Here is a 14,510-nt window from a genome sequence, read left to right on the forward strand (position 1 = left end):
GTGAGGGTTAGTTTGATGGTACTCAGGGTGAGTCCCCTACTCTTTGTCTCATATATCCATCCTCTGGTACAATACCAAATGCATGGCATGATTGACTTTCATGCTTTGGCAGAAAACATTCATTCATTCTGTCGACAAAGACCCTTTTGTTAGTGTATCTTGGGAGTTTGTGTGAGTGACTGTGTTTGTCCTTGTCTTTTTTTGTGTCTGTGCTTTCCCATGGTCCCTCTGTAGCCTGTGGGCAGACAGCTGTGTTGCTGAGGTTTCATCCGCAGATGTTAGAGTCGACAATGGGACTGTGCCCCCGTCTCCACCTTGCAGTCCCTGCTGTGAGGCAGTTTACATCTGCTTGTTATCCCCAGTCAGCCCTAAGGTGATCCATCCATGATGTGACTCTTGATCACAGCTCTGACTGTTGCCTTATCCTTTGATGACACACACCTCAAATGACAACCAACATAAAACCCGGGTCAGGGAACAACCCTAATTTCCGCACAGATCAGCCCCAGTGTCGTCATGTCTGGGATGGCCAGCTCAGATGGAGTGGAAATCTTGTGTGTGTGTTTGTGCACTGAGGTACTTCATTCTTCCGTTTGACACTACAACTTCCCCTTGCACCTGCGTACACAAACACACACACACACACACACACACACACACACACACACACACACACACACACAATATGCATGCATTCAAGTGAAGTTCTTGTTTGAACAGAAACACAGAAAATGAGTAAAGATGTTGGTGTGTGTGTAAATCTGTTGATATCTGAAGGTCAGATAGAGCTCCAGCAAGAAGTTGTTTAGGAATGTTTTTTGTGGTCAAACTATGACCCAACTTAATGAGTGATGGTTCAGTTGTTAGTGTGTGAGTATGCAAGTATTTTTGTGCACCTTGTCCTTTGCTGTGGTCTCCAAATCATCTCTAGTTTGGCCGTTTATAGTCCCTGTGTTGTTTATTGCGGCCCAGAGCCGACACTGGGCCTGATACCTTTGCGGATTCGCCTGCCAGAAAAACTTTTATGATGAAATGTGAGGCAGGAAAAAGGGAGGTGAGGACAAACAGAGAAGTTGTTTTCTTAAAGCCTCTGTTTAACTTTGCTAACCAGTGTCCAGAATCCACATTTGGCTGTCATTGCAAGCATGTGGGAAGAAATCAAGGAGGATGGGTGTGTGTGTTTTTATGCATGGTTGTATGTTTAAGAGCAGGTAGATACATGTGTGCAAGAAAAAAGCTGTTGTATGCACTCTTTAGATTGTTTTTTTTTTTTAAACATTGTGGCTGTATTTGCTTAACGAAACTCCAAAGAATTTAAGCTATGCAACCACAGAAACTTGAAAACATTTCAAGGTCATTTTAAAAAACCATACGTGTTGAGTGACAGTCTGGAAAGCTTAAGTGGAGTCTAGGGGGAAGATTTTGTGATAAAAATGTGTTTGTAATTCATCTAATCAAAGAAACTCCTCAGTGCAATCTCAAATGTCCCCTTTGGATTTGAGCTGGGCTGGACTGGATGTTAGAGGGCCCCTCTACTTCTTCCCTTCACCTGTCACTTAATTTCTCTTTTTCTCAAACTCTGAACAAAAGAAACTTTGTGATAGCAAAACAGAATGAAGTCAGAATGAAAACCTGAGTTTGTCTGAAAAACATAGGCCTTTTTTTTTCTTCCTGTTTTACATATTAAGGCTCTCACATGGAAACACAAATCCACTATCCTACCGAGTATGGAATATGGGCCTGTCCCAAAGACAACCTGGCTGTAGGACCTGAGGGATTACTCAAAACGACATGTCACTTTGTCTCACTGCAGGACCTACACCTTTAAACGGTAATAGGAAAACTCCTGTTGAGTTTGGAGCGTGGCTGGAAGGAAGGAGTGTTGAAAGAAAGATATTCGTCATAGGGTGAGAGAGAGGAGTCCCTGGAAGACGACTTTAGTAGACCGGCTCTAGAGGGAAGGGAAAATTGGAGAGGAAATTGAAGGAGAAGCAAGAGGTTAATCACCTTGACTTGTTCGCTGTCTGTCATCTCAGCATGTGTGCCTGCTGATAAAGTCATACAGTATTTCCTGTTACAGATGTGATGATTTAGCAGTAGTTTCTAGTGGGGGAGCAGTGGCTGAATATGTAAAAAAATGCTTACACCTGTATCCAACTTGTATTTATCTCTCTCCTTGCTTTCCTCTGTTGCTCCTTCACCCTTTCATCTTTGCATGTTCTCTGTGTATCAGCACTGAGTGCTTTAAGTGGGTATTAGCAGGGCGTCTGTACTGTACTATCACAGCTTAGTGGGCCAGTGTAGGTGAGACAGCAGGGATTTCCTGTTAGGCCTCTCTGCTACATTCTTGCTAAATTGGTCCTTGCCAGGTGGGGTTAAGGGGAGGGGGGGGGGGTGTATGTCTCTCTTTCCCCCTTTAATGTCTAATACCAACAGTTGCAAACACACACGCGCATGCACTCACGTAACATCACATGGATCAGGATGATATGCATGTATTAACATACAGTACTCTCAGAGGATTAGTGGTGTCACCAGTTTGAGTGTGTGTGTGTGTGTGTCCAGTGTGGAGTGTGGAGGACAGAGCAGGGCTCAGTATTACACTGGTTTTCTGCCAGAGGTGCAATATGAGATAAATACTTCACCATCTTACACCTGGGGGTCCTGGCCTGCTTCTAATGTCTTTGCTTGAGAGGATTCCTCTGTGTGTCCATGGCTTGCACTCTGCATTCTCATTTTACACTAATTGAACAGTGGAACAAACAACACATCCATTCCTATCGATTGTGTTTTCAGTAGTGTCTGTTATCAATCTGTTGTCATTGTCTAGCTTGTTGCTTGTTGCTCTTACTCAAGTGATGGAAGAAGTCAACTTACCATGAGCTGAAGTTTGTTTTTGAATTATAGATCATTATCATAAAACAAGGGCTGCACGATGGTGCACTTGTTAGCGCTGACACCTCACAGCGAGGAGGTCCCTGGTTTGAATCCCAGTCGGACTGGGCCTCTCTGTATGGAGTTTGAATGTTCCCCTTGCATGCGTGGGTTCTCTCTTGGCTTCCTCCTACAGACCAAAGACCTGCATTAGGTCAATTGGTGACACTAAAATTGCGAGTGTGGCTGGTTGTGTGTCTCTATTTGTCAGCCCTGTGATTGACTGGTGAACAGTCCAGGGTGTACCCCGTCTCTCGCCCAATGGCAGCTGGGATCGGCTCTAGCCCCCCGCGACCCCGAACAGGAGAAAGCGGTATAGATAATGGATGGATGGATATAATAGACCAATTACGAAGTAAATTTCCTCCCTCTATTGACACTCTTATTCTAGAATAACAACAAACATTTTTCACAGAATGCTCAACATTTTCTTTAATAATTAGGAAGAATTAAAATATCAGAGCCACGCATGGCTTAATGATCTGTATTTTATACTTTTACTATGAATAAAAAAGTCTTCTGTCCTCTGTAAATAAAAAGGAGTTGAAAATATGATAGCATAATAAGAAGCTAATAATATCTAACAATAAGATAATAAGAAGCACAAAATTGAGTAGAAGCACCTCAGAATGAAGCTCAGCTACAGCACTAAAGTTTATGGACTCAGTTAATTTCCCCTCCGCTTTCTCCGTTTTTTGTGAGGCATCCTGTGAATTAGTTGGGAGATGAGAAGGCGAGAACGACAGAGCCTGGTCTGAATGTTTTTTCACACAGTCACCTCAAGTAACGCTTGTTAAAATGACTGTTTACAAGGCCTCCCTCCTGGCTTCCTTTTATCTACAGTCTGTATTTGTCTCTTGAATTACATAAAACCCACACGCAAACCTCCAACTATAGTTCATATGGGTTCACTCATGGCAAAAAGGGCTGGAAATGTAATCAGGTGTTGAAGAGCAACATAGGAGCACATAGTCTGATAATGACAGCCAGCTGAGAGAGTGTGTGTGTGTGTGTTTTGTGTGTGCAGGTGTTTGTGTTGTGTGTGTGAGACTGAAGGCGTCGAAGCAGAACACTTTTACTTGTCCAATAAGTTCTGGAGTGAGCTGGGACCTCACTCATCTCATTGCTCACAGCCAGAGACAGAAATTGATTTTTAATGTGAGGGAGAAGTGTGTGAGCAGCGTGATCTATGGCAGTGCTGACCCAATCATACAGCACTCTCAATAACAACTGATGGGACAGGCTCCAGGCTCCTTCTATCACACACACACACACATGCACACACACACTGAGACACACACACTGAGACACACACACACACACACACACACACACACACACACACACACACACACACACACACACACACTTTTACTGCGGCAGTCCACTGTGGTTCATGTCATGGACAGTAGGACAACGCTGAACTTTTACTACTTCCAAATGTCAACAAGTGAATGTGTTAAGAAATGTCAGTTCCAGTGTTGAATAATATGATGTGGGCCACCTGACTGAGAATTGGGAAATACATGAGCATGGTTTGAGCTCTAACAATCCTTTTTGTGTATTTCTTTTTGTATTTTCATGTAAGTGTTTCTGATTTTCTGTCTTTTCGCATTTCAGTAAATCTGGCTCCCTTTGCACTAAGGTTGTCTTTCCTATCTGTCAATGAGCATAAGAATGTTTTGTACAAAAGCTCCCTTGCGATCTCAGTCTATATGTCGTTGTAATGCTTAACTAGTCCTTGTTCTGTCTGACTTGTTATCTGCTTATCTACACCGCTTCTTGTTCTCTTTAGGTAGATGCTCTGCGTGTGCGCCTTGAAGAGAAGGAGCAGTTTCTGACCAAGAAGACCAAACAGCTGCAGGACCTGACTGACGAAAAGAGCACGCTCACAGGAGAGATCAGAGACATGAAGGACATGCTGGATGTCAAGGAGAGGAAGGTTAATGTCCTGCAGAAGAAGGTAAGCGAATAAAGCACCGTACAGTATCTGTATGTGGTGCATTCAATGTAGCCAGACTTGTAGGACATATCAGACTTTTTCCTTGTAAGTCAGAAAGTCTGGTGTGTGTGACAATGGCCAAAGTGTCATGCCTGAGCGCTGTGCCATGGAGGACACTAGGGTTGGGAATCTTAGGGTGTCTCACGATTCGATTCAGAATCAAATTTCGATTCAAAATGATTCTAGATTCATTGATCCTTGGATTCAAAGTCTATTTATGAATTCGAACATACTTTAGGATCTACCCCAGTCATCTGTGTGACTGGCGGAATTTCTTGTTGCTCTATTTGGCATTCTACTGAGTTAAAGAGCTAGCTTTAGCACTTAGCAGGGAGTGACTGATTAGCCCAAAAAGTTAAATAAATAAAAAAATAAAAAAATCGATTTTTGGAAGTTATGAATCTATGTTAAATCTTAGAAGAGAAGAATCTCGATTCTTACATAAATCGATTATTTTTCCCTCTTCTAGAGGACACAGCTCGCACCTCCTGTGTAATGTATGATAATCAATTTTATCACATTTTATCACAAGCCCAATTTTCTTTTGTTCTTGGCCTCCTTCTCGGAATTTCATCTGTTGTTGTTCTTTTTCCAACGACATTGACATTCTCACTTACAGTCACCCATATTGATTTTCTTTTTTATAATATTCAGATTTAAAATTATGTTTATTTGCATCTTCCACTAATACCTCTAATTGCATGCGACTTTCAACAGTTTCTGTTTATGGTGTAAAATCCCTTCTGTGAGGAACAGAAGTAACAGAATGTGATTAGTGACAGCTTTGTAGACTGTCAGGAGGAGACATTTTCTTCTAACCATCTATATTGGAAAATGTATTCCTCTTCTGGTTGTAGCCACATAATCATGTTCCTGGCATTGGAATAAGAAAGTAAGAGTGTTTTATGAGTCATTGAGTGAGTGAAGAGTTAGAAGTGTTACTCATTGACGATCACATTACTAACATAGAAACCTTCGAACCTTTCTGTTTAAAATAAAAGATATACTGTGTATGAATGCACGTATACATATACACTTGCGCTCTCACACACAAATACACACTTTCACTGCATGTCTCAGAGGACTTCTAAATGGCTAACCTTTTATAAGGTTAGCCATTTAGACAGGGCCTTTGGCCACCTGTGGTGTTCATGTTGGTTATTCCTCCATAGACCAATTACATACACATAAAGGTCCCCTCTGAACTTCCTTGTTTCCTCTCATGTCCTCAAATTAGACCTCCCATTCTCTCCTCCCACCCTCCCCTTTGCTGAGTTTGATGAGAGATGGGCTCTAAAGGTCACAGACACTGCCATCACTATTTGCATGTGCGTGCAAGAATATGTTAAAAACATTATGTTTGTGCGACCTCCATTTGTTCCTTCCTATGACCTTTAAATGCACTCCCTTGGGTCCCTTTTATAGCTCTTTTTTTAGCCAATTAATATGTTTTTTTTTCTCAGCAGATGAATGGGGCTCCTCTGCTTATTAACACCTCATCCATATTCAATTTGAGCTTTCATTTAATTTCATGGCCCAAAACGTCATGATTTACGCTCCCACTTCAAATTGGATGCACCTTGTCGAGTTTAAACTACTCGTCCCTTTTTCTGTGTTTTTTTCATGAGATTCTGTTATTGATTGCTGTGTGCAGTTGTGCTATTGTACTGCAGGCCTCAGTCGACACTCGTCTAACTGCAGGAGCAAAGAGATATTAGGCTGGATGAGGACCCAGCAAATATTTGGTGTGTGCTGCCTGCCATTTAGTTGATCATTGGTTTCTCTTTGTTTTTATAAGTCTTCCCTCTGGCTGCACGGTGGTGCAGTGGGTAGCGCTGTTGCCTCACGGCTAGGAGGTTCCCGGTTGAATGTGAGTGTGGCTGGTTGTTTGTCTCTATGTGTCAGCCCTGTGGTTGAGGGGTGTACCCTGCCTCTTGCCCAATGATAGCTGGGATTCGCTTCAGCACCCCGTGACCCCGAACGGGAAAAGGGGATGGATGTTTCTCCCGCTTTTTCTTTCTTTCTCAGACACATGATTCACCTTTAATATGATTTTGCTTCCAATCGCTAAAGCCCTCTTCCTCATTCTCAATGTAAGATTTTTTTTCTTTTTTTAAATCATGTGCTGAGAGAGCACAATTTGGAATATGGTCCACACCATTATGCGGTATCTTTACTTGAAATAAACAGGCAGTTTATGTTTTCATTTACTGTAATGACACTGTTCGTGCAATTTGTGTATATGAATGAATAAAAGAAGAAGTTCTATTTAAAAATATTTTAAAATTACACTTGGAACCCAGAGGCGTTGCATGTCTCTGCACACAATGACCACAATCTGATGGTTTTTCCAAATTTTCTATTTTGCACTAGTCCCCAGAGGCTAAAACCTGCAGTGAAAGAGCAGGAATGCAGCTTGAAGTTGGTTAACTTTCTAGGTGTAGTATTTTATAACTGCTAGCGAAAGAGAGACACAGAAAAGCAATTTTAGGCTAAGTTTTCACACAAAATATCATATCTCCCAAGACAGAAAAGTCTACATGCAGAGGATGTATTTTCTGACTAAATGGTTTCTGCATGGTCTAACCCTGATCCTAAAAACCAGTAAAGAAATGTTGTTGAATGTATTTAACCTTGAAGATGTTTAAGTTAACTTTTTAAGAGCTGACTGAAATAGAAACTGTCATTCACAAATATGCCTTTAAATTCTGGTAGAAATACGCTGTACTTACAAAAAACTATTCTTTGCTTTCAAATTACAAACACATATAATTGTTTTGTCAAAAATGTAAATAATTAGATTAACATATATATATATTTATGTATATTTAATTAATGCTTTATTAATATGTGATGAGACAGGAGGAATTATTGGACAGGTTGGCAGCGCTGGTTGTGGTGGCTGGTCCACTTTTAACTGTTGTTATTTCCTCTTTTCCCTCTGCTTCTAGTTGCTGTTGGAGATTATAAGGTAGATGGAGATCCATCTTGAAACATAAAAACACCCATGAACGTATCTATCAAGTAAACATTACCTGTTAATTCATTTCATCCAAACTCTGGTTTATTGTTTGATTGGGTAAAAAAACGACATATTGTACGCTTGTACAGGACTTGTATGAATAGTACTTTAAAAACGAAAAAACATACATCATCCAATAGTGTGTAAAACAAAAGTATATAATGCTTAATTCAACACATACTCTGCCATTCTCCCATTGGCTTTCCTCATAGGAGAGTTGATAGTATTCCTGGCTGTCCACAGGAATCATGTCTCCGTGAGGCTGATAAGCATTTTGTGCCAGTTGGTACATCTCAATGCCTTCTACTTCTGGTTGCTGTTGGACAAAATAAGGTACTTTAAAAATGTGACAGCTGTTGCTCAATTGGTAGAGCCGTCACCTCTCAACCAGAAGGCCGAGGGTTCAATCCCCAGCTGAGCAACCTGTCCAATGTGTCCTTGGGCAAGGCACTTAACCCTGCATTGCTACCACTGCTTTGGTGGCGTTGTATGAATGGATTAGTGTTGTACTTACTCTCTGATGTATGTCACTTTTGCTAAGTGAATTGTAACATTGTAAAAACGGAAAAACATACATCATCCAATAGTGTGTAAAACAAAAGTCTATAATGCTTAGTTCAACACATACTCTGCCATTCTCCCATTGGCTTTCCTCATAGGAGAATTGATAGTATTCCTGGCTGTCCACAGGAATCATGTCTCCGTGAGGCTGATAAGCATTTTGTGCCAGTTGGTACATCTCAATGCCTTCTACTTCTGGTTGCTGTTGGACCAAATAAGGTAGATGGAGATCCATCTAGAAACATTAAAACACCCATGAACGTAACTATCAAGTACACATTACCTGTTAATTCACTTCATCCAAACTCTGGTTCGTTTGCTTGATTGGGTGAAAAAACTACATATTGTACGCTTGTACAGGACTTGTATGAATAGTACTTTAAAAATGAAAAAACATACATCATCCAATAGTGTGTAAAACAAAAGTATATAACGCTTAGTTCAACACATACTCTGCCATTCTCCCATTGGCTTTCCTCATAGGAGAGTTGATAGTATTCCTGGCTGTCTACAGGAATCAAGTCTCCATAAGGCTGATAAGCATTTTGTGCCAGTTGGTACATCTCTATGCCTTCTACTTCTGGTTGCTGTTGGACCAAATAAGGTAGATGGAGATCCATCTAGAAACATTAAAACACCCATGAACGTATAACTATCAAGTACACATTACCTGTTAATTCACTTCATCCAAACTCTTGTTCATTTGCTTGATAGGTTGAAAAAACTACATATTGTACGCTTGTACAGGACTTGTATGAATAGTAGTTTAAAAATGAAAAAACATACATCATCCAATAGTGTGTAAAACAAAAGTATATAATGCTTAGTTCAACACATACTCTGCCATTCTCCCATTGGCTTTCCTCATAGGAGAGTTGATAGTATTCCTGGCTGTCTACAGGAATCAAGTCTCCATAAGGCTGATAAGCATTTTGTGCCAGTTGGTACATCTCTATGCCTTTTGCTTCTAGTTGCTGTTGGAGCATATAAGGTAGATGGAGATCCATCTAGAAACATAAAAACACCCATGAACGTAACTATCAAATACACATTACCTGTTAATTCACTTCATCCAAACTCTGGTTTATTGTTTGATTGGGTGAAAAAACTACATATTGTACGCTTGTACAGGACTTGTATGAATAGTACTTTAAAAATGAAAAAACATACATCATCCAATAGTGTGTAAAACAAAAGTATATAACGCTTAATTCAACACATACTCTGCCATTCTCCCATTGGCTTTCCTCATAGGAGAGTTGATAGTATTCCTGGCTGTCCACAGGAATCATGTCTCCGTGAGGCTGATAAGCATTTTGTGCCAGTTGGTACAGCTCAATGCCTTCTACTTCTGGTTGCTGTTGGACAAAATAAGGTACTTTAAAAATGTGACAGCTGTGGCTCAATTGGTAGAGCCGTCACCTCTCAACCAGAAGGCTGAGGGTTCAATCTCCAGCTGAGCAACCTGTCTGATGTGTCCTTGGGCAAGGCACTTAACCCTGCATTGCTACCGCTGCTTTGGTGGCGTTGTATGAATGGATTAGTGTTGTACTTACTCTCTGATGTATGTCACTTTTGCTAAGTGAATTGTAACATTGTAAAAAACGAAAAAACATACATCATCCAATAGTGTGTAAAACAAAAGTATATAATGCTTAGTTCAACACATACTCTGCCATTCTCCCATTGGCTTTCCTCATAGGAGAGTTGATAGTATTCCTGGCTGTCTACAGGAATCAAGTCTCCATAAGGCTGATAAGCATTTTGTGCCAGTTGGTACATCTCTATGCCTTCTACTTCTGGTTGCTGTTGGACCAAATAAGGTAGATGGAGATCCATCTAGAAACATAAAAACACCCATGAACGTATAACTATCAAGTACACATTACCTGTTAATTCACTTCATCCAAACTCTTGTTCATTTGCTTGATAGGTTGAAAAAACTACATATTGTACGCTTGTACAGGACTTGTATGAGTAGTACTTTAAAAATGAAAAAACATACATCATCCAATAGTGTGTATAACAAAATTATATAATGCTTAATTCAACACATACTCTGCCATTCTCCAATTGGCTTTCCTCACAGGAGAGTTGATAGTATTCCTGGCTGTCCACAGGAATCAAGTCTCCGTGAGGCTGATAAGCATTTTGTGCCAGTTGGTACATCTCTATGCCTTCTACTTCTGGTTGCTGTTGGACAAAATAAGGTACTTTAAAAATGTGACAGCTGTGGCTCAGTTGGTAGAGCTGTCACCTCTCAACCGGAAGGCCGAGTGTTCAATCCCCAACTGAGCAACCTGTCTGATGTGTCCTTGGGCAAGGCAATTAACCCTTTGTTGCTACTGCTGCTTTGATGGCATTATATGAATGGATTAGTGTTGTACTTACTCTCTGATGTACATCACTTTTGCTAAGTGAATTGTAACATTGTAAAAACGAAAAAACATACATCATCCAATAGTGTGTATAACAAAAGTATATAATGCCTAATTCAACACATACTCTGCCATTCTCCCATTGGCTTTCCTCATAGGAGAGTTCATAGTATTCCTGGCTGTCCACAGGAATCATGTCTCCGTGAGGCTGATAAGCATTTTGTGCCAGCTGGTACATCTCAATGCCTTCTGCTTCTGGTTGCTGTTGGAGCATATAAGGTAGATGGAGATCCATCTAGAAACATAAAAACACCCATGAACGTAACTATCAAATACACATTACCTGTTAATTCACTTCATCCAAACTCTTGTTCATTTGCTTGATAGGTTGAAAAAACTACATATTGTACGCTTGTACAGGACTTGTATGTATAGTACTTTAAAAACAAAAAAACATACATCATCCAATAGTGTGTATAACAAAAGTATATAATGCTTAATTCAACACATACTCTGCCATTCTCCCATTGGCTTTCCTCATAGGAGAGTTGATAGTATTCCTGGCTGTCCACAGGAATCAAGTCTCCGTGAGGCTGATAAGCATTTTGTGCCAGTTGGTACAGCTCAATGCCTTCTACTTCTGGTTGCTGTTGGACAAAATAAGGTACTTTAAAAATGTGACAGCTGTGGCTCAGTTGGTAGAGCTGTCACCATTCAACCAGAAGGCCAAGTGTTCAATCCCCAGCTGAGCAACCTGTCCAATGTGTCCTTGGGCAAGGCACTTAACCCTGCATTGCTACCACTACTTTGGTGGCATTGTATGAATGGATTAGTGTTGTACTTACTCTCTGATGTATGTCACTTTTGCTAAGTGAATTGTAACATTGTAAAAACGAACAACATAAAAACACCCATGAACGTAACTATCAAGTACACATTACCTGTTAATTCACTTCATCCAAACTCTTGTTCATTTGCTTGATAGCTTGAAAAAACTACATATTGTACGCTTGTACAGGACTTGTATGTATAGTACTTTAAAAACAAAAAAACATACATCATCCAATAGTGTGTATAACAAAAGTATATAATGCTTAATTCAACACATACTCTGCCATTCTCCCATTGGCTTTCCTCATAGGAGAGTTGATAGTATTCCTGGCTGTCCACAGGAATCAAGTCTCCGTGAGGCTGATAAGCATTTTGTGCCAGTTGGTACAGCTCAATGCCTTCTACTTCTGGTTGCTGTTGGACAAAATAAGGTACTTTAAAAATGTGACAGCTGTGGCTCAGTTGGTAGAGCTGTCACCATTCAACCAGAAGGCCAAGTGTTCAATCCCCAGCTGAGCAACCTGTCCAATGTGTCCTTGGGCAAGGCACTTAACCCTGCATTGCTACCACTACTTTGGTGGCATTGTATGAATGGATTAGTGTTGTACTTACTCTCTGATGTATGTCACTTTTGCTAAGTGAATTGTAACATTGTAAAAACGAACAACATAAAAACACCCATGAACGTAACTATCAAGTACACATTACCTGTTAATTCACTTCATCCAAACTCTTGTTCATTTGCTTGATAGCTTGAAAAAACTACATATTGTACGCTTGTACAGGACTTGTATGTATAGTACTTTAAAAACAAAAAAACATACATCATCCAATAGTGTGTATAACAAAAGTATATAATGCTTAATTCAACACATACTCTGCCATTCTCCCATTGGCTTTCCTCATAGGAGAGTTGATAGTATTCCTGGCTGTCCACAGGAATCAAGTCTCCGTGAGGCTGATAAGCATTTTGTGCCAGTTGGTACATCTCTATGCCTTCTACTTCTGGTTGCTGTTGGACAAAATAAGGTAGATGGAGATCCATCTAGAAACATAAAATCACCCATGAATGTAACTGTCAAGTAAGTTGTTGTAAGTTGTTTGATTGTGTGAAAAAACAACATATTATACACATGTAGGCTACAGGACAAAATCAGCCGAAAGATACATTTTTCAAACCGAATGTTCCTCACAGGAGCCTTAATATAGTTCAAATTAGCATTTACAAATGGATAAATATTTTTACCAACCAACACTAATCCTCCTGGGAAAATTCAGGTTATTTGTGTTTGCTGTTTTTCTTCTTTCTTCTCAACTACGAAACATTAAAATAAAGACTTACCACCAAACATGTTGGGTTATGAAAAGTGTCCATCTTAAATTTTTTTAAACTTCTGGTACTCTTAGGTTCAATGCAAATTTCTTTCTCAACATCTCAGTATGATCCTCACTGTTGCTACTACTGAAATGACTGCTTCTCCTCTCACTGTTTATCTAAGTTTCTGTCCTTATGAGGTGGCGTGTTCTAAATTCTAGTTCTAAGCTTACATTGTGATGTCAGCCGTTACCGAGGTTACATCACAAATTCCCTAGTTTATAATGCTGAGCTCAATCTTATTTAAATCAATTAAATCTGAAACATTTTATGCAAGAGTTGCAAATGATAGTGTTGTATTAAAATTATTATTATTATTATTATTATTATTGAATTACAAACAGTAATATCAATTGTCTTGATTTTAAAAGGACTGTTCTTCTTACTGGATGATACTCTCCATCAGTAACTCTTTATTATAAAGAGGCGGATTTAAAATCAAATGTTTTTCTGTCTTGATTTAGCTTTATATGCAAGCTTTATATTCAGCTATGTTTAATCACTGTCTCAGCTCAATGCTAGCTTTAGCTTGCTACCATATTGTTAGCAAGAGTCCTGAATGTTTACAGCCAAAAGCATTAAGTGATAATGAAGGGATTCAGACACCCCAACATCTATGGTTATGGCTGCCAACCTATAGTTACATTTTGTACCTCTTCATATCTCTCTCCCCTTCTTTCCCATCCATTTGTCTAATTTGAGCTTAAAAATTGATTTTAGTAATTCATTTCACAGATGAATAAAATACAAAGAATTTTAAGGAACTTTAAAAGCTTTTATGTGGCAGTGTTAAAATGTGAATATGATTTATATTAAAACCACACACATGACATATAAAAGGTAATACAAACATAAAAATCTACCAGAACATGGTTGTGCCTTTTGATTTGATCGCATCAGGAATAAATCAATCTATCTACATCGTTACAGTTACTGTAGGGTATATATATCCAGTAGACTGTAGTTCAAATGAAACTGGTCATGGTGAGCTCTGTGGATTAGCATGTGAGCAGGATATTGTTTTCACAAATTAAAACTGGTGATGGATTTTCTGAATTATTATTTTTTTTGCTCATTGGACTATAAAATGAAATTCCTGTCGTCTCTGTTGTATCAAGACTCAAAACTATTTGCATTACCAGAAACCTCCAGACAAGACAATACTTATTTTTAATAAGTATTGTCTTGTCTGGACACAACTCATAACCCAAGGGTGGTTTATCACTAGTGACCTGTCCGCTTGAAGAGGCGGTCTGGGGCAAGATTCATGTGTACTCAGGAACGGTCCATGGGAGCTGTGAATGCAACCATGCTCAAACAAAGGAAGTGGACTGCTTTATGATGTAATTCTAAATGGCTCCTGATGCTCTAAAAATTGTTGTATTCATGCAGCACTTGCACATTTTA

The 14,510-nt window shown here is 39.6% G+C and overlaps 1 protein-coding gene across 7 annotated transcripts in view; it reads left to right on the plus strand.

Moving 5' to 3' along the window:
• LOC109996130 (ERC protein 2) overlaps positions 1 to 14,510 on the plus strand; it is a 150,289-nt gene that overhangs the window by 27,288 nt on the left and 108,491 nt on the right. For all 7 annotated transcript variants that reach the window (XM_065961255.1, XM_065961260.1, XM_065961259.1 and 4 more), the window contains one exon: positions 4,730 to 4,897. In XM_065961255.1, coding sequence (XP_065817327.1) covers positions 4,730 to 4,897 — 168 coding nt within the window. The remainder of the gene's footprint in view (positions 1 to 4,729; positions 4,898 to 14,510) is intronic.

Source organism: Labrus bergylta, chromosome 12, assembly GCF_963930695.1.
Source record: "Labrus bergylta chromosome 12, fLabBer1.1, whole genome shotgun sequence".
Classification (NCBI taxonomy): domain Eukaryota; kingdom Metazoa; phylum Chordata; class Actinopteri; order Labriformes; family Labridae; genus Labrus; species Labrus bergylta.